The sequence below is a fragment of the Lactuca saligna genome, chromosome 7, assembly GCF_052625555.1.
Source record: "Lactuca saligna cultivar CGN05327 chromosome 7, ASM5262555v1, whole genome shotgun sequence".
In the NCBI taxonomy this organism is placed as follows: Eukaryota; Viridiplantae; Streptophyta; class Magnoliopsida; order Asterales; family Asteraceae; genus Lactuca; species Lactuca saligna.
In genome coordinates, this window is record NC_136423.1 from 5,627,061 (window position 1) to 5,650,053 (window position 22,993).

Below are 22,993 nucleotides of genomic sequence, written 5' to 3' on the forward strand. Positions count from 1 at the left end.
AAAGCAGTGTATTTGGAGTCTATTGTACCCCTTTTATTTGTTGGGTCTGACACGCCTAACAAATTGGCGCCGTTGCCGGGGACACGGTGTTACTAATTGTTTATGCCTAGATCCTTTCGTACAGGTATACCACTGCCAATTGACTCGGAGATAGAGAAGACTGCAAAGAAGTTAAGGAAGCAAGCCAAGCTTCGTAAGAGGCAACCAGTTTCCGGTACTTCTTCATCCTCCAATCCCCCGGTCATCAACATTTGGGAGGATATTACCCTCTCAAGTGTGTCTGCATCCGAAACAGAAAGTCCATTACCTTCACCTCAACCATCCTCATCTAGAAATACCACCCCACCCTCTTCACCTACTCATCACAACCCAAACAATACACCCACAGAAACTTCAACCACTACTCATACCATGGGAGACAACCATGGAGGGAATCCGCCTCCAAATCCACCACCCGAACAAACCCTTCGCCAATGGGCGAGGCAAGAGGTTACTCAACAACCTCTTTGCATCACCTATCCGGCAGCCACAAACCTTGAATTAAAATCCGGTCTCATTCACTTACTCCCAACCTTTAGAGGCTTAGAAAATGAAGATCCCCACAAGTTCCTCACAGAGTTCCATGTTGTGTGTGTTGGCATGAAACCGCACAATGTCACTGAAGACCAAATCAAGCTTAGGGCATTTCCCTTTGCAGTGCAAGACTCAGCAAAAGATTGGCTTTATGACCTCCCACCGGGGACGGTCAACACATGGGTAGATCTTGCACGCCTCTTCTTAGACAAATACTTCCCAGAAATGAAAGCCTCAGCCCTAAGAAGAGAGATAATTGGGATCAAACAACATAAAAGAGAAGCCTTTCATACATATTGGGAGAGGTTCAAAAAGCTTTGTGCCCGTTGCCCAAAGCATGGTATTAGTGAGTATCAAATCCTTCAATACTTCATTGAAGGCATGACTCCTTGGGAAAGAAGACTTCTTAATGCTTCAAGTGGAGGATCTTTGACTGACAAGACCCCAACGGAGATTCGGGATCTCATAAAAAACATGGCGGAGGATTCAAAGCATACTAGTCAAGATGAAGATTGGTACACAGATGCACCTCGAGGTGTAAAAGAAGTGCACACTCCTCAAATTGAAGCTCAACTATCCGAATTGACTAAGGTGGTAATGATGCTTGCTAAGGACAAAGGTGTGCAATCCACACCCCGTCCCTGTGGCATTTGCACTCAAGTGGGACATCCGACTGATATGTGTCCTCAATTGCAAGAAGAAGAATATGAAGAAGCAAATGTTATAGGAGGCTATTCCGGGCATAATCAAAGAACTTATGATCAACCCCGAGGCAATCAAGGGTGGAACAACAACCAAAACATGGGTTATCAACAAAGACCCCCACCCCATTACCAAGTAAGGCCTCCATTCCCACAACAGAATTACCAACCGAGGCAACAACAACCTCCTCTTCCTCAACAAGCTGGATCCTCAAGTATGTCCTTAGAAGACATAGTCAAAAGCCTAGCCACCAGCACCCAAAGTTTTCAGCAAGAGACCAAGGCAAGCATCAAGAATCTTGAGCAACAAATGGCACAACTTGCTCAATCGGTGAGCAAAATGGAGAATCAAGGAAAGCTACCTCCTCAAACTGAAAAGAACCCAAAGCACAATGCTTGTGCAATTAGCTTGAGGAGTGGAAAGAAATATGACGGCCCGAAGATACCCGAAGAAGAAGAAGAGGAGTTGGTGATAGAAGAACCACCAAAGAAGGATGAAAAGAAAGAAGAAATGGTGGAGCAAAAGAAGCCGGAAGAGAAAGAAGCAAAGATCACACCACCACCTTTTCCATCAAGATTGAGCAGCAAAAAAAAAGAGAGAGAAGATAGTGCAATCATGGCAATGTTTCGGAAAGTTGAAGTCAACATTCCTCTCTTAGATGCGATCAAACAGGTACCTAGGTATGCTAAGTTTCTTAAGGAACTTTGCACATCTAAAAAGAAACTGCGAGGTAATGAGACAGTGAAAGTAAGTGAAAATGTGTCTGCAGTTTTGCAGAAAAGGATGCCCCCAAAGTGCAAGGATCCAGGTGTTTTTACCGTTCCTTGCAAATTGGGAAACTTGTATGTCCCCCGTGCTATGCTAGATTTAGGAGCTTCAATTAATGTTTTACCATATTCTGTTTATAAATCTATTGGCATAGGCACTTTAACAAAAACAGGGGTAATCATCCAACTTGCAGATCGTTCTATAGTACACCCAAAGGGTGTATTAGAGGATGTTTTGGTGCAAGTTAATGAGCTTGTCTTTCCTGCAGATTTTTATGTGCTTGATATGGGAGATGATGACCATCCATCCTCGAGTTCCATACTTTTAGGTAGACCATTCTTGAAAACAGCAAGAACAAAAATTGATGTCTACAATGGTACACTGTCCATGGAATTCGATGGGGAGGTCATCAACTTCAATATCTATGAAGCAATGAGGTACCCAAGTGATGTTCATTGCATAAATTTTGTTGATATAATCCAACCTTTGACTGAAAAGTGTTTTGAGTTGACTAACCATGATTTGTTGGAGTTAGTTTTGAGCAGGAATATTGATAGCAAGTCAGTCAAAGAGATTGCAGAAAATTTCAAGTTAGATGAAGAGTTGTTGGAAATTGTGGAGAGCATGGAAGAAAAGAAGAAAATAAGGTATGATAATAGCAATGTGAAATTGCCCATTTCTGACACAAAACTTCTTCCTTCTATTGTACAGGCACCTAAGCTAGAATTGAAGACTCTTCCAGATCATTTGAAGTATGCGTACCTTGGGGAAGAGAATACTTTGCCTGTCATTATCTCCAACAAGCTGTCCATTGTAGAAGAAGATGAGTTGGTGACTTTGCTGAAAAAGTATAAGAAAGCTATTGGGTGGACAATTGCTGACATAAAGGGGTTGAGCCCTTCCTTGTGCATGCATAAGATCCTCATGGAGGAGGACTTCAAACCAACTCGAGAAGCACAGAGAAGACTGAATCCACCCATGATGGAGGTGGTAAAGAAAGAAATCATGAAGCTTTTGGATGCAGGTATGATTTACCCTATCTCAGATAGTAAATGGGTGAGCCCCGTTCAGGTAGTCCCGAAAAAAGCAGGGGTCACAGTTGTCAAAAATTCTGAGGGAGATTTGGTGCCAACCCGTGTGCAAAACGGGTGGAGGGTTTGTATTGACTATAGAAAGTTGAATGCCTCAACGAGAAAAGACCATTTTCCTTTGCCATTTATTGACCAAATGCTAGAGAGATTGGCGGGTAAATCTCATTACTGTTGCTTGGATGGTTTCTCGGGTTTTCATCAAATTCCGGTAGCCCCGGAAGATCAAGAGAAAACCACCTTCACTTGTCCCTTTGGCACATTTGCTTATAGGCGTATGCCTTTTGGTCTATGCAATGCACCTGCAACATTTCAGAGATGCGTGATGAGCATTTTTTCTGAATATGTTGAAAACATCATTGAAGTTTTCATGGATGACTTCACAGTCTATGGGAACTCCTTTGATGAATGTTTGAGCAATCTAACAAAAATTTTGCAAAGGTGCATTGACACAGATCTTGTACTTAACTATGAAAAATGCCATTTCACGGTGGACAAAGGATTGATTCTAGGTCATATTGTGTCTCGAAAAGGCTTGGAAGTTGACAAAGCCAAGATAGATGTTATCAAAAGTCTTCCTTACCCGACAAATGTTCGGGAAGTTCGTTCGTTTCTTGGCCATGCAGGTTTCTATCGGCGGTTCATTAAAGATTTTTCAAAGATTACAGTGCCGATGTGTCAACTACTCCAAAAAGATGCTGAATTTGAGTTCACTCAGCCATGCAAGGATGCCTTCGATTGTTTGAAGGATTTACTCACCTCTGCTCCAATCATCCAACCACCTAGTTGGGATCTCCCGTTTGAGATCATGTGTGACGCGAGCAACACGGCTGTAGGGGCAGTATTGGGTCAAAAGGTGGGTCGAGCACACCATGTCATCTATTATGCATCAAAGACCCTTGATAGTGCACAATGCAACTACACCACAACAGAAAAAGAGTTGCTCGCTATTGTTTTTGCACTAGAGAAGTTCCGGCAATACCTCCTTGGAACTAAAGTGATCATATACTCGGACCATGCAGCCATAAAGCACTTACTTACCAAGAAAGATTCGAAGCCGAGGTTAATACGGTGGATGCTGCTTTTGCAAGAGTTCGATATTGAGATCAAAGATAAAAGTGGGAAAGAGAACCTAGTCGCCGACCATTTGAGCCGAATAGTTCAACCCGAAGATGCGATTCCCATCCATGACACATTCCCGGACGAGCATTTGTTTGCTATCCAAACACCACCTTGGTATGCGGATATATGCAACTTCATGGTCACGGGAAAGTTCCCACCCGAGCTCACGAGGTCACAAAGAGATAAGATCAAAAAAGAAGCGAGAAGGTACATTTGGGATGAACCGTACCTTTGGAAACATTGTGCAGATCAGGTAATAAGAAGATGTGTTGAAGAACATGAGGTACAATCTATTCTTAACTTTTGTCATAGTTATGCTTGTGGAGGGCATTTTGGTCCTCAAAGAACCGCCAGGAAAATTTTAGACTGTGGATTTTATTGGCCCCGACTTTTTCATGACTCTTACACTTTTTGTAAAAGCTGTGAGAGATGTCAAATGACAGGTTCTTTGAGTACCCGAAACCAAATGCCCTTGACCCCCATCTTGGTCTGTGAAATATTTGATATATGGGGTATTGACTTTATGGGTCCTTTTCCTTCATCCTTTGGAAATTTATACATCCTTTTGGCTGTCGACTATGTTTCCAAATGGGTAGAAGCAAAGGCAACAAGAACTGATGATGCAAAAGTTGTTGTAGATTTTGTCAAGGCTAACATTTTATGTAGGTTTGGAACTCCAAAAGCCTTGATCAGTGACAGGGGCACACACTTCTGCAACAAAACTCTTGGATCAGTTCTCAAGAAGTATGGAGTCCAACATCGGGTGTCCACAGCTTATCACCCGCAAACAAATGGACAAGCTGAAGTGTCAAACAGAGAAATCAAGTCCATACTCGAGAAAACAGTGAACACAAACCGCAAAGATTGGAGTTTGAGATTAGAAGATGCACTTTGGGCATACCGAACTGCGTATAAAACTCCAATTGGGATGTCACCTTATAGACTTGTGTTTGGAAAAGCTTGCCACCTCCCTGTTGAACTGGAACACAAAGCTTTCTGGGCTGTCAAAAAGCTAAACATGAAGATGGATGAAGCGGGTGTTCACCGAAAGTTAGAGATCCAAGAGCTGGAGGAGATAAGAAATGAAGCATTCGAGAGTTCACGCATCTACAAAGACAAGACCAAAGCATTCCATGATAAGTACCTCTCCCGTAAGACCTTTGAAATTGGTCAAAAGGTATTACTCTATGACTCTCGACTTAAATGGTTTTCTGGTAAGTTACGGTCCCGGTGGGTAGGACCGTTCATTGTTACTAATATATTTGATCATGGTGCAGTTGAGATTAAGAGTAACAAAACTGGAAAAGTGTTCAAAGTTAATGGCCATAGGTTAAAGGTTTTCTATGAAGGTTTCCAAGAGAAAGATATGGAGGTTGATAGCTTGGAACGCCCGGACTACACTGAGTGAATCTAAAGGGCAAAGTCGAGCCAAAGACTTGAAACAAGGGCGGCTAACCGAGAGGCAACTCGGGAGTATTTCTCTCTATTTTCTTTATTTTGATTTATTTCATCCGTGTTGAAATGTTTTTACGTCTTTTCGAGGGTTCCGCACAAATAACTTTTCTATTTAATGCTCAAAGAAAATATGTTTTTGTTTACAAAAAAAAAAAAAAAAAAAAAAAAAAAAAAATCGTAAATTTCATGTTAACAGAAAGAAAACGCACGGGGTAAGCCAAAAACGCACGGTCCTATGCTAAAACGCATGGTCATAATTTTTTGCCCATGCTGCCACTTCGAGGTTTTTAAGAAAAAAAAATTTTTGGCACGGGCTGGCTCCAAAACGCATGGGTAAAAGGCCAAAACGCACGGCCTAGGTTCTAGATCATGCGTGTCGTCGCAGTTTGTTGCAAACAGAAAAAAAATGCACGGGGGCTCCCAAAAACGCATGGACCATGCAAAAATCTCACGGCCCATGCTAAAAAAAAAGCATGGGCTATCATAAAAAAGCACGACCTGGCTTGGACCATGTGTTTTATGTCATTCTTCCTCCTCACAACTCACGATCGTGCACTCTCTCCTCCTAAACATTCATAAACTTTTGACTTTCATCAATCATTCCAACATTAAAGCTCAAAGGTTTGTTGTTTTAAGTTCCTAACTCCATCTTCTCCTTCATCTAGGTAGAATTCCCTCCATGAAAGTGTACAAAATCGAATCTTGCATAAAACCCTAGTTTTTTTTTCTTTGTAAATTTTGACTTGATTATTGTATTAGGTTTCAAAATTCTTTTGTAGGGTTTCACGAGCAAGCTTGGGGAAGTATTTTGTAAAGAAGAAGGGAAGCTTTTACCTCCGTTTGTGTATTCCACCATTGAAGAGCTCAACTTTTCTTGAGGTTGAAGATGAAGTGAAAAAGTCAAGCACATATCACAATTTCAAGCATTTGAATGGTACATTCCTTCCATATCTAAAGTTTAATGCATGAATCCTAAGATTGTTTGACTAGAATTGTTGAGAATTTGTTCATATGCTCTATATAGTTATATATTTGTGGTCAGTAGATTGCCCTACTTTCTCCGAGCATCGAGAACGATGCTAAATCTTAAGCTTGGGGAGGGGTCTTTGTACATTAGGTTTTAGTTTCAACATGCATGTAAAAAAAAAATTGCTTTTCTTATTTTTTTTTTCTTTCTTTTTTTATTTATTTATTTTTATTTATTTTCTTTTCATGCATTCATTTAAAAGCAAAAAAAAATCAATCTAAAGAAACCTAATATTCTTGAATAAGTTGAAGTGGTAAATTAGTCGTGGCTTGAGATTAGAACTTGTTCGTTTTTCATTAAAACTCTTGAAGCAAACCAATCTCACACGAACACGTCTCCCGAAGCTACTCGTGCAAAATAAAAAATGATAAAGTTATCAACACCGCATCATAAAGAGAGATATAGTTTAGCCCTTGGAACACACGATCGGTCTTATGAGTTATTGCTCATTCGTGTCCAAACTCCAATTTCAAAGAGTCATAAAATGAATATAAAATTTCAGTGACTCGAATTCTCCGGCGCTCTAAAAAGTCTTTCTACCTATTCCCTTCTAAATACCCTGCTTAGGGACATTGTTTCCGACTATACTTACGGGTCTTTGCGCGTTTACATCAGTCCCCCCAAAATAAAAAAAAAATAATAAAAAATAAAAACAAAAAATAAATAAATAAATAAATAAATAAAATAAATAAATAAAAATATTATTAAGTTAATCTGTGACCTTTGGGATTCGAACAAGTAAACTCCGAGGGGTGTTTTACACCTAATTGCCTAAAGCAAAATTGTTTGGGACTTATTGGGTTGAAAGTTCGCTATACGGGTTCCATAGAAAGTCATGAACTTAATAATAACAAATAAAGCTAATCTGTGGCCTTTGATGTTCGGGCAAGTAAACCCGAGTGATCTCTTTAAATCTAGCACACTAAGGTCATCTGATTTGGATGTGTTGGTTGGAAGCTCGTTACACGGACTTCAAAGGAAGCCATGAGCTTTATTTGCAGAAAAATATAATTAGATAGTTTGTATATATTTATGCTTATAGTTCAATTGAATAACATGTTTGAAAAATGTTTGGTTGTAAACATTGGGACTGACCGTAAACTACTTTGACTGGTGTAAGTGGTTTGAAACGTGTAACCAATCTGGGTAAATATTAGGGAATTCTTAGAAAATATTTTTTAGAAAAAGATTGTTGTCAGTCAACAAATAGCTGGAGTCAGTCATTGTCATGATTTGAAAAACGAAAATGAGCATATTTTGCATCACATGTTTTCACGAGAGTAAGACCATAATATGTTCCATGTGCTAACCCAATACCTGTAAAAGTGAACAAGTGTTGTAACTTTTGATTTTGTTGAGTTGCGTTAGGGAATGGCTAAAAACCTTGTTTTACTTGTTATATATCTTTATGGGGTTAATGTCAAGTTATCTCAAGGCCCGACAGCTACACCTTCGACTGTATGACATAATGAGGTTAATTGGATTGAACATGTTCGTTGTTTTGTTCATTGCATTAATGTTTGAAAAAAAAAATATATATATATATATATATATATATATCTTTTTGTACATATGTTATTTTCTTTATTTCTTCTTTTATTGCATGCACACATTCTTAATTCCATTTAGTCCTTTTCGTTCCTTCCATTCTTTTCATCTTGGTTTCTTTTTAGTCACCTGTCGTCTTCTCTAGGTAGATTCTCGATTTCGTTCTTTCTTGAGGACAAGAAAGGTCTAAGCTTGGGGAGGTTTGATAGGTGCATTTTATGCACCTACTTTGTATGTTTATTTCCATCTTTTTATAGCATTCTACTTTATAATTCTTGCATTTAGTTGATTATTAGGGCAATTGCATATTTCATTAAGAGTGCCTGGTACTTCACTATTTTTGATTTATTTTGCAGGCATTATGGAGCATGGAACGTGGAGCTTGGATGCATGGATGCATGGATGCTTGGATGCTTGGAACGTAGAGCTTTGGAACATGAAGATGGAGCCAACAGTGAAGACGTTTTGGAATTTTAGCAAAAAGCATGGGCCATGCCAAAAACGCATGGTCAAGACAAATGGCCATGCCAAAGAAAAAACACATGGGCAAAAGGCATGGCCATGCCAAAAACGCATGGCCTCATGGCATGTCACGTGAACTTTAATAAAAGAGCAGGAGACGTCATTTTGAAGAGGAGGACGGTTTTGGGAGCAGTTTTTGGCGATCTAGGGCAATTTTGGGAGAATTCTTGGAGCTTTTGAGAAGACTTAATCATTGCAAACATTGGGATTTCACTTTTGTAAGGATTAAACATTCCAATTCCATCTTATTCTTGTTTGATTTGTTCTTAGCCATGTGTGGCTAAGAAACCCTAGTTTCTAGTTCTTGTTCAAAAAATGTTGATTGCTTGACTTGAAGCATATGATTTGATGTTTGATTTGTGATTCTATTCTAGTGATTATGTTTTTGTTTAACTAGAATCCTTGAATTTGATTTGTGTTTGATTGGCCACTTTCATGAATTGAATTTTTGTGCAGTTAATTAACTTTTAGGGCACCTAATCGTTCTATTGAGTTAATAATTGGTAACAAGCAATAAGTTTTCTTATTGTAAAACATATATCACATGTTTTCACACTTCCGAGCGTATGAGAAGAAATGAACATTGTTGGGAAGCTTGTACAAAACTTAATGCAGTTTTTTCAATACAATCTAAGAGCGTGTTTAGGTTGAATTAGTAAAGCTAGGTCTAATCAAAGAGCGTGTTTTGGTTAGATAATTTGGCAAGCGAGAGTTATTAGAGCGTGTTAATATCTTTCAGTACCAACATAGAATAGCAATCTTGAATTACATCAAGTCATAATCAAGTTGAACAACAACATTGAGAACTAGAACTAGAACCATTCAATCAGTTTGTTTACAAATCTATTTCATTTTGTGCATGCTTTTAAAGTAGATTGTTATTTAGTTATTTACTTTTGCAAACAAACCCCTTCTTTGTGACCAAAGTACCTTGTGCAAAAAGGTATAGACTTTTGTCCCGTGTCTCTGTGGTTCGACCCTGCTTGCCTTGTACTACTTTTTAGTGCATCAAAGCAGTGTATTTGGAGTCTATTGTACCCCTTTTATTTGTTGGGTCTGACACGCCTAACAGACACTCACGTCATGAGTGTCATAAGACTCACGTGGTGAATCTCATGATTCACTCTGTAGACTTGCCATTTGCGTCCCTAGCCTCGGATGGTGGCCATGACACCTCACATCGTGAGTGTCATAAAGCTCACGTCGTGCATTGGATCTTATCCTCTCGCAGCTTCTAGATTCCGAATTATGACAGAATGTATGGGAGCGTCATAATTTTCACGTCGTGAATTGGATCTTATCCTCTTGCAGGTTCTAGATTCCGAATTATGACAGAATCTCGTAAGTGTCATAATTTTCACGTCGTGAAATGGCTAGTTTAGGGTTTTTAAAAGCTAAATCTTCGGAATACCATAACTTTTGCATACGAACTCCGTTTTTTACGTTCTTTATATCCACGCGTAGGTGGAGACGTTTTCTAAAAATTTCATTTAGATCCATAAGGCTAAAAAGTCCTCTATTTTAAATTCACTATTTACGTCTCCCGGTGCCGTGCCGGTTTTGCCGAAAAACTTCGACGGGCCATAACTTCTTCGTTATAACTCGGATTTCGGTGTTCTTTATATGTACGGAACCCTTGAGACATATTTTATAACTTGATTAAGATTATTTATTATAAATAATCTTTTGTCAAAATGTCGTTTTCGACCCCTATTATCTCTAAATTGACTACCCCGGATCTACGAGCATATTATAATTTGCTACCACGGTTTATACAACAGGCACTACGTCGCATAGTCACCAGGGTTCATACAATTGGTACTACGTCTCATAGTCACCAAGGTTTACACAATAGGCACTACGTCTCATAATCACCTGGGTTTACACAAAAAGGCACGAAGTCTCATCAATCACTAGCTTCTTGCTAACCTTCTGACTTTCCCTGATCCAAGTGTGAGTCCTGTGCTTCTGGTAGTATATGCATCTACTACCTTTCACACCTACTCATACTCGTCCCAAGTATTGTCTCGCAGTCCCCAAGTCCTAAAATCATAAAACAATTTAACACATAAGAATGTGTCCACATAATTATATAAGTTTCCTTACACTCTACTAGGATTTCTTCCATGTGTATCTCCAGTCATCAATCCTGCTTCAACTTGGTTGGTGGTGGAAAGTTCATCTGATGGGACAACTTTATGAATAACACCAATATTCCATCATCCCGCCAATCGAAGGTGTACTTCGGACGTACCGTACTCTTCTAAACGCACTGCTTGACATATACTAATGAAAAGACACCACTCTTACGATATCTTCCGATAGGTGTCATTCACTATCATAATCCTTTTTCAATTCCTCCGTTTACTCAATTTTGCTACGAGCCTTCACCATGGCGTTACATTCACGGAAGCATGCGTCCAGCGCATCAAGATGAGAATATAGAGAGAAAAGATTTAGACGTGTAATACTCCTTATTACTCCGAAAAGTTACATGCCAGTTCTAATATTGTAATTAAACGTTTAGAAACCTGAGCACGTAAAATTTCCAGATCCGGTCGGCAACAGACCATAGATCCGAACAAATAATATCACATATGACAATCATATAACATTTAGCACATAAAAACATTTTAGGCATCTTTCCTAAAATATACTAGTGCTTGTGTCTAAAATATGGTAGACACTCATCTCACGATCATCACTTAGCATTCTAAGTTTAAGTCTAGAAATTTCCTACAAATTCCTAGTTCGCTTAAACTAATGCTCTGATACCAACTGTGACATCCCCAATTTCACGGCCAGAAAAGACCGATTTGTTTATGCTTTGTTTTAAAATCAGAGTTATCTTTTAAAGAAAACAGTTTCAAAATTGGTCCCAAAAACAAAATATGATAACCATTTATCAAAAATATTTCTCAAAAAGAATGTATTTTTATTAAATAATAAAACCTCGGTATGTCATGTTCCGATACAGATCAAAAGCATAAACAATATAAAATAGACCTTACAACAGTTATTTATAACCACTGATTTATAATCCAAAATCTCTCGTCAAGTCCACCAACTTATACTCTTGTGCCATTACCTGTAATGCAAAGAAAACTGAGTGGGTCAGGCTTGGGAGCCTGGTGAGCATATAGGGTTTTCAGGGTTTTCAACCCACAATAATATATATATATATATATATATATATATATATATATATATATATATATATATATATATATATATATATATATATTATATTCAATCATCAAACAATCAAACCAATTACCCATCCCCATTATCTTCTTTATTTCTTAAGGTTTTACCCTAAGAATCGATTATACTTTCTTCATTCATTCCTAAGGATTTACCTAAGGAACTGGCACAAAGTCCATTTGTTACCACGGTTTATACAACAGGCACTACGTCGTATAGTCACCAGGGTTCATACAATTGGCACTACATCTCATAGTCACCAAGGTTTACACAATAGGCACTACGTCTCATAGTCACCTGGGTTTACACAAAAAGGCACGAAGTCACATCGTCACCAAGGTTTATCAAATAGTCACGAAGTCACATCGTCACCAAGGCTTACTCAATAGGCACGAAGTCGCATCGTCACCAACTATTCCATCTACCCATGTTCTACCCAACATTTTTGTAGATATAAATACAAACACAATTTAAATCATTTAACACCCGTATAAAATATAAATTCCAAGTCTATCTCAAATAGATAATTAATATATAACACACAACACATATTTCATATTTAATACTTTATATTTATGTGTTAGAATAAAGTAACTGTGCACTCACGCATATAAACAACAATATATATATATATATATATATATATATATATATATATATATATATATATATATATATAACATATATTTTATAAAATACTTCATATCTATGTGTAAGATGAAAGTGACTATACACTCACTTGATCAGAAGATGATCGGACATCACTACGACTTGCAGAAGTAGTATTCTTGGGTATATCTGGAAGATCTTCACAACAACCAGGCTCCTTACTGGCAGGGCTTCAGCTCGGGAACCTCACTTCTCGGGATCTTTGGGACTTCGGAACTTGCTTCGGGGCTCGGGAATGATACCGGGGCTTCGGGATATAATTAGCACACAAATCGAGGCAAAAACTAGAGAGAAAGGAAGAAAAATGGCAAAAGAATCGGCTGATATCGGTTTCTATTTATAGGCTGTTGGGTCTGGGATTACGTTGGGCGTACTCTTCGGATAAGCTTTGGTATGCGTGCCACGATCTTCAAAAATTCATAACTTTCGCATACGAACTCCATTTTTGACGTTCTTTATATCCACACATAGGTGAGATTATGCTCTACAACTTTCGTTTAGACTCTGTCGGCTAATTTTGACTTTATTTTTATTATATTATTTTTTAGTAGGCCGGGACAGGAAAACTTCGTTATAAAATCATAACTTCTTCATCTGACGTTCGTTTTTGTCTGTCTTTTTACCGTTGCACTACCAATGATGAGATCTTGGATTCTTGTTTATATTGTTTCGGCTAAAAACCGCTCGATCTCAAATCGAGTATTCGGTTTGCATACCACAAAGTTGAAACTTAGAAAAATCATAACATCCTCATACGAAGTCAGATTTGGACGTTCTTTTTATGCACGCTCACGGTTTAACTAACTCTACAACTTTTGTTTAGATCACTAAGGCTAAATATCGCTATAATGTAAATTCACTTTTTACGTCATTCAGCTTCGTGCCGGTTCTGTCGCGAAACTTCGACAGATCATAACTTCTTCGTTATAACTCGGATTTCGGCGTTCTTTATATGTACGAAATCCTTGTAACATATACTATAACTTAGTTAAGATTATTTATTCTAAATAATCTTTTGTCGAAAAGTCATTTTCGACCCCTATTATCTCTAAATTGACTAGCTCGGATCTAGGGCATTACACAAGAATTCTAGTCTAGTCAAAACCGGGTTTTGTAAGAAATTACTTCTCCCAAACCACTAAAGATTAAACCTTTAACAAAATTATGGAAGAAAATTAGTACCTTGTTTGAAGAATTTGGAAGAAATGGAAAAGATGAAGTTGAATGCTTGAGAGAGAATGGCACGGCGAGTAAGAGGTCGTCGGCTGTGTGAATGAGATTGTTTACCAATTAGGGTAAAAACCCTAATTTTACAGAATTGTAAAAATATTTTTTTTTTCAGTACATAATATTGACTCGTCGAGTCAGTGTACCAACTCGGCGAGTCTGGTCGCGATTTAAGAAATCCTGATTTTGAATGGACTCGTCGAGTAGGTTACCCAACTCGCCGAGTCATTTGTTCTTTTTGAAAGAAAATTTTCATTACTTTCATACTTTCTTAAAAATATATTCCACACACCTCATACTCAGATCATGTTTGTCCTTAAGCAATCATTTTGTACAATTAAGAAGATTTAGATTGACAAATCCTAAGAGATGACAAAAAATGAAAAATAAAACTAAAAGAAATGTAAAAGAAAGCAAACTCTATTGATGGGTTGGTCCATCTTGGTCATTCTTCGATCCAAATTCTCCAACTTAGCCATCACTACCGCCAAGCTATCATTAACTGAGTTCACTACCCCTCGATTTGGTTCATTCCTTGGGTTATGATATTCTCTAGAGTGCTTAGAGAATTCTTCAATTAGTTCCTTTATCACTGGGGGTGGCTTCTTTGTGAGAGGTCCTTGTGAATCAAGGAGCTGCCTGGTTGTTACATTGACTCCATCATAGAAAATGGAGACTTCTTGTTGACTATTTAGATCATGATGTGGGCAGTTCCTTAGTAAGCCTTTATACCTTTCCCATGCCTCATATAGTGACTCTCCAGCTTGTTGCTCAAAGTTTGCAATGACCTTCTTCAACTTGGCTATCTTTGATGGAGGGAAAAATTGATCAATAAATTCCTCTTTCATCTTAGCCCAAAATGGTGATGGATCGTGGAGGGAGTGATTTTAGCCAATCTTTCGCAGTCCCCTTAAATGTGACCGGTAGCATACGAAGCAAGACAATATCCCGATCCACATTAGGAACATTGAAGTAGTTGGCTATGTCGTTGACCTCATCTAAATTCTTGTATGCATCTTCGTGATCTTTCCCGTAAAATGGGATCTCCTTAAGTTGACCGAGTATGTGGCCTTTACAAAGGTGGCAGTTGCGGGAATCGCGGGTTGCACGAGCCTGGGCCGGTATCGTCACATATTCTTTTCTTCCATTCTCCCATGGGGACTTCATCGATGTTCGCCATGGTGTTGTCGAGTTCTCCTTCTAGGTTGCTTTCTTCGTCGTATTCGGATTCGGAATCGTATGCAAATTCGGTTTCTTTTGTATTGTCTTCAAAACACTCCAATTTGCTTTCCTCACTCTTTTTACTGCTAGACTCACCTGCCTTATTGTTTTTCTTCTTTCCAAAAACTAATTTAAGGTCCTTAAAAGGTGATTTCTTTGGCGGGTTAGAGCTTTCAACACCTTTGTTTTTGTTCTTCTTAAGAGCGGATTTCGGGTCTTCAAATAGGGGAACCAGAGGTGTGTTGGATCCTCGTGTCATATAAAACCTACAAAAAAAACAGAAAAACACGTGTAAAACGAACAAAACAAAGCTAAAAACGAAACTGAAATTCAGCTGTGGACTCGCCGAGTAGCTTCGATTGCACTCGGCGAGTTCAAGGCTAAGATAGAAAAAATTTAAACAAAAATTCTAAAAACATAAAAACTTAAAACTTATCCTAATAACTAAATTACTAAAGCAATAACTTTGTGCAAGATAGATCTCACACAAAGGGTCGGTAATACTAGAAATTAAAATTAATTTTTGAACCGTTCCCCGACAACAACACCAAAAACTTGATGTGTGTGAAACTAACTAGTTTTATCCTAATTTTTTAAAATATAAATTAGACACACAAGAGGCAGTGTACCTGTCAGTTAGTGGTATAGTTTAAGTAAGCAGGGTATCGAACACACGGAACAAAAATTATAAGACTAATTACTAGGATTATCTAAATAAAAAGCAAGTAATTAAAAGAAGGTTTTTTCTAGTTTTGCAAGACTAGAAACTTAAATACTCAACTAACACTTAAAGAAAACAGTTAACAACTAAGCAATTATATGCAACTAAATTCAATGATAAAGAGGACTTCTGTTTATGTCACACCCCAAAACCAGGAACGGCGGAAACGTTCTGGGGCGGAGGACGTCATGTATAATATCAACAACAATGTAAAGTAGTAAACAAGCAACAACATCATCCATTGCATTAATAATATAATTATTATACAAATGTGTTCTGTCAAATTTTGATAAACACTAAAGCATAAATCAAAATGAAAGATAAGTCTTGAACAAGCTCCATCTTCCTTTCTCCTTGCGTCGGTACCTGTCTATGATGACCTGAGGATACAAGTAATTTTGAAAGCGAGTATCAACTTTAAAGCTGGTGAGATCATAAGTATTTAGTGTCTTAATTTGTATGTGAGAAAATGTAAGTATATTTACTTAAAAGTATTGAAAGTGTATATGAACTGTAAGTGTTTGAAAAACCCTAGAATCCCTATGATTCCTATTAATAACAAAAGGAGTCTTCTACCAAGACCTAACTGTTCTGAATGTAGTCTTCTACCAAGACCTAACTGTTCTGAATGTAGTCTTCTACCAAGACCTAACTGTTCTGCATGTGTGTGTCTCTTGTAAGAGGATGTATTTTCCAAAGTATAACTATCATTATCCGAAGATATAGTTTGCACATCTATGTTTAAGTGAGGTTATCACTAAAAATATGTAAATGGAAAAATTACCGTAGTACTAAAACGTAGCTCTAAAAGGACTACTACCGTACTAACTACCTTAAACCGTATTTTAGGCTAAGGCATTCTGTGATAAATTGCACCATACTATCAACTAGTAACAACGACAAATGAATGGTCGTAATAACGGAATGACGTTTGGCACCCGCAGACCTGCAGGTCCGGCTGTAGCTAGCAGCAAGGTGTAGGATTGTCAATCCAGTATAGATCTATACGCAAACTCACGCTCTCCCTTCAAGAGAATTCTAGCTGCAACTCAAGTCATGAGGTTTTAAGTCATGCTCCGATTTAAATCACAGTAACTCACGTATTCTCGTATATGTAATGTAATGTACTGTTCTAGCTGTAATGTAATGAACTGTTCTAGCAAGTATAGTAATGTAATGAACTGTAATGGTCTATGTGTGCTAGCTGTAATGTGTGTTCTCTCTATCTAGCAAGTATAGTAATGTAAACGTTCTAGTATAGTTGTATATGTAATGTACAGTAATGTTCTAGAAAGTATTGACTCATGAATGAACTGACTCATTGAATGATATCGCGTTCTAGCAATGGTTCTAGTATCTTCCTGAACTACCCATATGGTAGCTTTCTAGTAATCTAAGTGTACGTATGGACATGGATGTATACCCTTGCTACCCAAGGGCATAGGATGAACTGGAAGGACCTTTTATGACTATATATGTGTACATGATATATAACTAATATTTAAACGACCTTCGGACGAATACCCAAAATCCCACCAGACCACATCTCAAGGCCCGAAAAGGAAATAGGGTGGATAGCCTTCCTAAGTCTTTTAAACATTTCTTATATAAGTATACATATAGAGGCATGCAATTTATAATATAAAAGCATAAATAAGATTTGTAAGACATTTGAAATATAAGTATTATTTTAAGAAAAGATTGACTTGGTGTCAATGTATAAAACAATTTGAAGGCATAAGTTTAATAAAACAGTTTAAGTATAAGGAAACATTTGTTTGAAACACAGTTGTAAATAAGTTTGAAAGGAAATGTACGGAGTAAGCTGTACAGTGTAAAAAGGAGTTTAAAACGTATAAAATGTTACAAAAAGTCATTTGAAGGAAACTGTTTGGTAAAACGGCTAATGAGTAGCCAAATCATTTGATGTTGTATATTAATCACATGTGATTGATGTAATAAGAATATAATCCCACTTACTAATCACATGTGATTGACATAATAAGTAGCATGATTCTACTTGTATCCCCCCCCCCCCCATAAAACATTTAAAAAGAGTTTAAAACATTAGTTAAGGGGTATGAACTCACCTGCGGTAAGTGACTGGAATTCAACGGACTGTTATCGTACGGAAGGATCGGACAAGTGTTTGGTGTCAAGTGGAGACTTAGACACACACAATGATCCTAATTACATATGAAAACATATGTATATAAATAATTAGTGATTATAACACTATTTATACAAGTAATAACATTTAAGCGCGAGGTCAACACTTTTGGTCAAGTGCTAGGAGGCTAATGGGTTGCAACAAAGAAGTGCAATACCCCTAATGGAAGTTTAAGGTCAAAAGACCATATTCATTAGAGTTTTCGGCCCAGGGGAGTAAGCTCCTGGCCGTAAACTCCCAACCAAGTCATGAAATGGAGTTTAGAAGTACTACAACCTTAGAGGGGAATTGTTTCAAGGCTATACAAGTGTTTGGGCACCACATTGACTCCTTTGGGGAGTTTACGGCCCAAAGACCCCTTTTCCCTTGGAGTTTACGGCCGTAAACTCCCTTGGGAGGGTTCTTATTGTCCTTTCAAGTCTCTAATAATTCTAGGAACAAGTCTAGGCTTCAATACTTGGATTAAGGAAGATTTATGGCACTAAATGGGACCATTTGATGGAGTTTACGGCCATAGAACTCTTTGGGCCGTAAACTCCCTCACACATGAGGTCCTAAGAATTTTAACTAGTCCATATCTCATCTAGGTACTTGCCCTAAAAGTCTCTTGGCCTTAGGAAGTGTTTAGGGTGCTCTTTGACCCCATTAAAGGAGTTTACGGCCCAAGAAATACTCTTGGCCATAAACTCTTCAACACTTATGCTTTTCATGTGTTATCTAGGTCCTAAACACATTAAGGTACTTGCCAAAAATGAGACTAAGCCTTAGGAAGAGTTTGAAGTGGTTTTTGGCACTAAAAACTTGGAGTTTACGGCCTAAGGAGCATCTTGGCCGTAAACTCCTTTCCAAAGTGGGTTTCTAATTGTTTTGTTGGTCTAAAACACTTGCTTAAGGCTTCTAGGTTCTTGTTCTAAGGCTAAAGGATCACTAGGCACTCATTTGTGCCCTTTACTTGGAGTTTACGGCCCAAGAGGTTGTTCCTTGGCCGTAAACTCCTCAAACTAAGTGATTTTGATTTGTTTCTAGCCTCTAATGATCATACACTAAGTCCTTAGTTAGTTTCCTGACACGGAAATGGGACTAGGTGGCCTTTAGGCTTGATTTTGGAGTTTACTCCCCAAGAACGTTCTTGGGCGGTAAACTCCCAGATCTTGTGTTTTGGACATGTAAACAATGTTATAACGCATATAACAAGTATTAAAACACATTTAGGGAAGTAGACTCACAATCTGGGATGAAAACCCGAAGATCCGTGAGAGAGTATTTGGCTTTTCTCTAATTATAAATCAAATAATGAACCAATTTGGTCCAGAATTTTATTTATAGTCCTGAGATTTTTGGCAGAAAATATTTCTAATCTCGGAATGGATTCTAATGATTCTAGGGTAATGGAATTTACAGTGTTGCACAAAATCCTAGTGCAACCACTATCCTAATACCCCTTTTTGGTGTAAAACCCTAAAACTGCCAAACTTATGTTCTAAGTCTGAATTTTCATTGTAACTGCTCTACTTCTATTGGATTGAATTGGTTTGATTAGAATGGGAAATTTCAGGTTGTCACAGTTTAGGTTCGAATCATTTGATCCTATGGTTGATTTTATGGTAAATGCATCAGATTACTTTTTCTTTGGCTACCGATTAAGGTGATTAGGTTCACATTCGCTATTACTAGTCCTTAGAAAACATATTAATTCAAGCAGTGGCCAGTTGTCTAAATTAATGAGTTCCCTAGTTTATTAATCCGGGTTAAGTAAGACTTGTAATGGTTAATTAAATTGGTCTTTCAATTAACCTCTTGTTGATGGTTCGTCACACAAGCTCACACATTAATTTATCTATTTTCTAGTTAACCCTAGTTTCACGTTTGTTATTCCTAGGCATATAACAATGTTTTCACATAAATCATACAAATTTAGCAATTAAGAGATGTTCATGCAACTTAATATGTTGGACACTTAACTGAAAATAGTTGTAATTAACACATAAGGTTCTTTAACAAGCTTAACAAAACAATATCACTAAATTAAATTAATCCTAACCATAAAATCAATCCATATTCACAAAATCATCTACCCTAAACAGAAGACAAAGGTTTTAGTTCATAATTTTAGTAACAATAAACTCAAAAACGAAATTCATAAGTTTAAACATGATTTAATCAAAGGTTTAAGTAAGAATACACTTGAATTGCCATCAATCTTACCAAAATCGAATACTTAGACTTGCTCTTCGAGTTTCTAAGTTTCAAGCAGTACCTTCAATCGCAACTTAACCTCCATGGTTTTCCAGAGAGAGCCTCAATTCAGGAATTTGTCTTATATTTATAGATTTTTGAAAACAAGGTGGACTCGTTGAGTCCAGGTATCGAATCGGCGAGTCCTTCATTAACAATCTGTGTATGATAAGGACTTTTATGGATTCAAGAACACTCGATCCGACTCGTCGAGTCGGGGTATTGACTCGCCGAGTTCTCCTTGTTTTTTGACTCTTTTTCTTCTTTCATCCATTTCCGAGCTCCCGAATGCTAATCCCGCTCCCTTTTTCTCTTGATCATGTCTTTTAGCAGAAAATACAATTTAAACGTGATTAAGCACCTTTTGTTTCATAATTGCGATAAAACAACCAAAAAGTATTAAGATTTTATGCAAAATATATGACTAAATATGCACATATCAGCATCAAATCCATTAGTCGTCCGAGGTAACTTGGTGATAAAGTTCATTGTGATATGTTCCCATTTCGACATGGAAACCTCCAAAGGCTGAAGCTTGTTGTGCGGTCTCTAGTGCTCGACCTTGACCATCTGACAGGTCAAGCACCTCTCAACATATCATGTTATCTCTCTCTTTATACATGACCACCAGTCACTAAGTCTCAAATCACGATACATCTTTGGTGGCTCCAGGGTGTATCGAAAATCTGGACTTATATGCCTCCTCCATTACAGTCTGCCTGACCCTGCCAAAATCTGGCACCCAAACCCGACTGCACTGGGTCGACAATCCATGATTATCCTCATACATAAGCTCTCAATAGAAGAAATAGATAACTTGCGTCTCAAAGCATCAACGACCACATTCGCTTTTACTGGGTGATAAAGAATCTCGTAGTCATAATTCTTAACCACGTCAACCCATTTGCGTTGTCTCATATTCAGATTCGGCTGATCCATGAGATGGGTACTCATCTCCATTTCAATACGACGTTTCATCCGCATATCGATGGGAAACAACTAGAGACTTTCTTCTGTAAGATTCAGCTTTTTGAGGTGAGTTTCCTAACTAGGTTTAGTGGATCGAAGGCACCAATGTCGGCCCATATTTATGTTATGATAGTATGATAGCTGTCTTCATGACTTTTTCATGTGTATGTGTTTATATGCTTTCCGGGCAAAGGCCAGATGCCGAGAGGGGCCTGGTGACTATTTTTATGCCATGTATCTATGTGATTATTGCATGTGTATTTGATATATGCTATATGTATGATGACGGGCCCCGATCTATCGAGCAGGGGCTCGATGCTGGGCGGGGCCCAATGCCAGACGAGGTCCAATGTCGGGTTGGGCTCGGTAACAGGGTGGGCCCACTATATGTTTTATTTATGTTTGGTATGTGGTAATTTAGGGGAACTCACTAAGCTTTGTGGTTACAGTTTCTAGTTTATGTTTCAGGTACTTCCAGTCCTAAGGGGAAGAGCTCGAGTTGACTGCATCGCACACACCAGTGGAGTTCTGCATTTAACATTCACTCTAATTTTGATAACACTTGGTACATTGGTTTTGTTGTGAATGATTGATATTTGAAAATACTATTTTATCTATTATAAGAAAATGAAATTATTGGGACCATATTTTTGGGATGTTACAATATAATACAAGAAAAACAATAATGTCTACACTAATATTAGTCGCAATAAATATTAGATTAAGATCTAGTAATAATGATATTAGGTTTCGTCGAAGGAAGATAAAATTGTTAGAAGCAAAGCGTTGCCCGAGTTTGGAGTCATCACTTTAACAAGTGAGTGCATAGTTACTTTCGATTTAAACAAGTGAGTTTGGAGTCATTTGGAGTCATCACATATAGATATTAAATATTTAATATAAATTGTGTGTTATGAGTGCAAATTATATGTGTTCTTGATATCTATGCTAGATGAACAAAATATACATGTTTTATTCGATTTAAACTGTATATGTATTTTATACCTATAATTATGATGGGTAAAGATGGGTAGATGATATAGATGATGAAATAAATGATGAGAGTCATTGATGTTTAAGCCGATCCAGTCATCTAGCGGAGTATAGATAACGACCACATACTATTCTAGACAATCTAATGGAACGCTGACATGCTCGCAACATGTAGGTGTTTTTGAACTACGTGTTCACCAGGTGTACTCCATCTCCCCCATGGCTTCCTTACTGACATATATTGTTAAGGAATCCCCTAAGCAATATTGTCTTCCCGATGATGATCCTTAGGTTAGGTCTCTTAAATTATATGCTTTAGGGATAGAAAGTGAGGGTAACGGGAACGGCTAATCGGGTTGAATGATTTGATGAAATTAATAAACTTAATTATTGTGGGTTGAAAACCATATGTGATCACCAAGCTCCCAAGCTTGACCCACTAAGTTTCTTGTATTACAGGTATCGGCAAGAGAGCATAGGAGTGTTAAACTGATGATATATCTATGGACTATATGCCATTAGAATAATAGATGTTGTATGGTCTATACTATTTTTGTTATGCTTATGTATTGTATTGATAATGACATTCCAATATTTTAATATAATGAAAACCCATTCCTTCAGGAATGCTTTCATAATTTACTTATCATATTTTTGGAAACAAATTCTGCACCATATTTCTTCAAAAGTATAATATGATTTTCAAATAAAGCATAAACAAATCAGTATTTTCTGGCCATAAAAATGGGGGTGTCACATGTATTTTCTGGGTTATCACA

The 22,993-nt window shown here is 37.6% G+C and overlaps 1 protein-coding gene and 1 non-coding gene across 2 annotated transcripts; both read left to right on the forward strand.

Annotated features, from left to right (window-relative positions):
- The first annotated feature begins 102 nt into the window (after positions 1-102).
- On the forward strand, positions 103-8,760 carry LOC145006623 (uncharacterized). The gene is made up of 5 exons (XM_078965703.1): positions 103-2,034; positions 2,974-4,534; positions 5,039-5,625; positions 6,468-6,607; positions 8,640-8,760. Exons 1-5 carry the CDS (start codon positions 103-105, stop codon positions 8,758-8,760), a joined length of 4,341 nt encoding a protein of 1,446 aa, XP_078821829.1.
- A 5,838-nt stretch (positions 8,761-14,598) lies between these two features.
- LOC145007763 (small nucleolar RNA R71) lies at positions 14,599-14,705 on the forward strand. The gene has a single exon (XR_013663130.1). It is a non-coding gene; the product is annotated as a small nucleolar RNA R71 (small nucleolar RNA).
- The last annotated feature ends 8,288 nt before the right edge of the window (positions 14,706-22,993 follow it).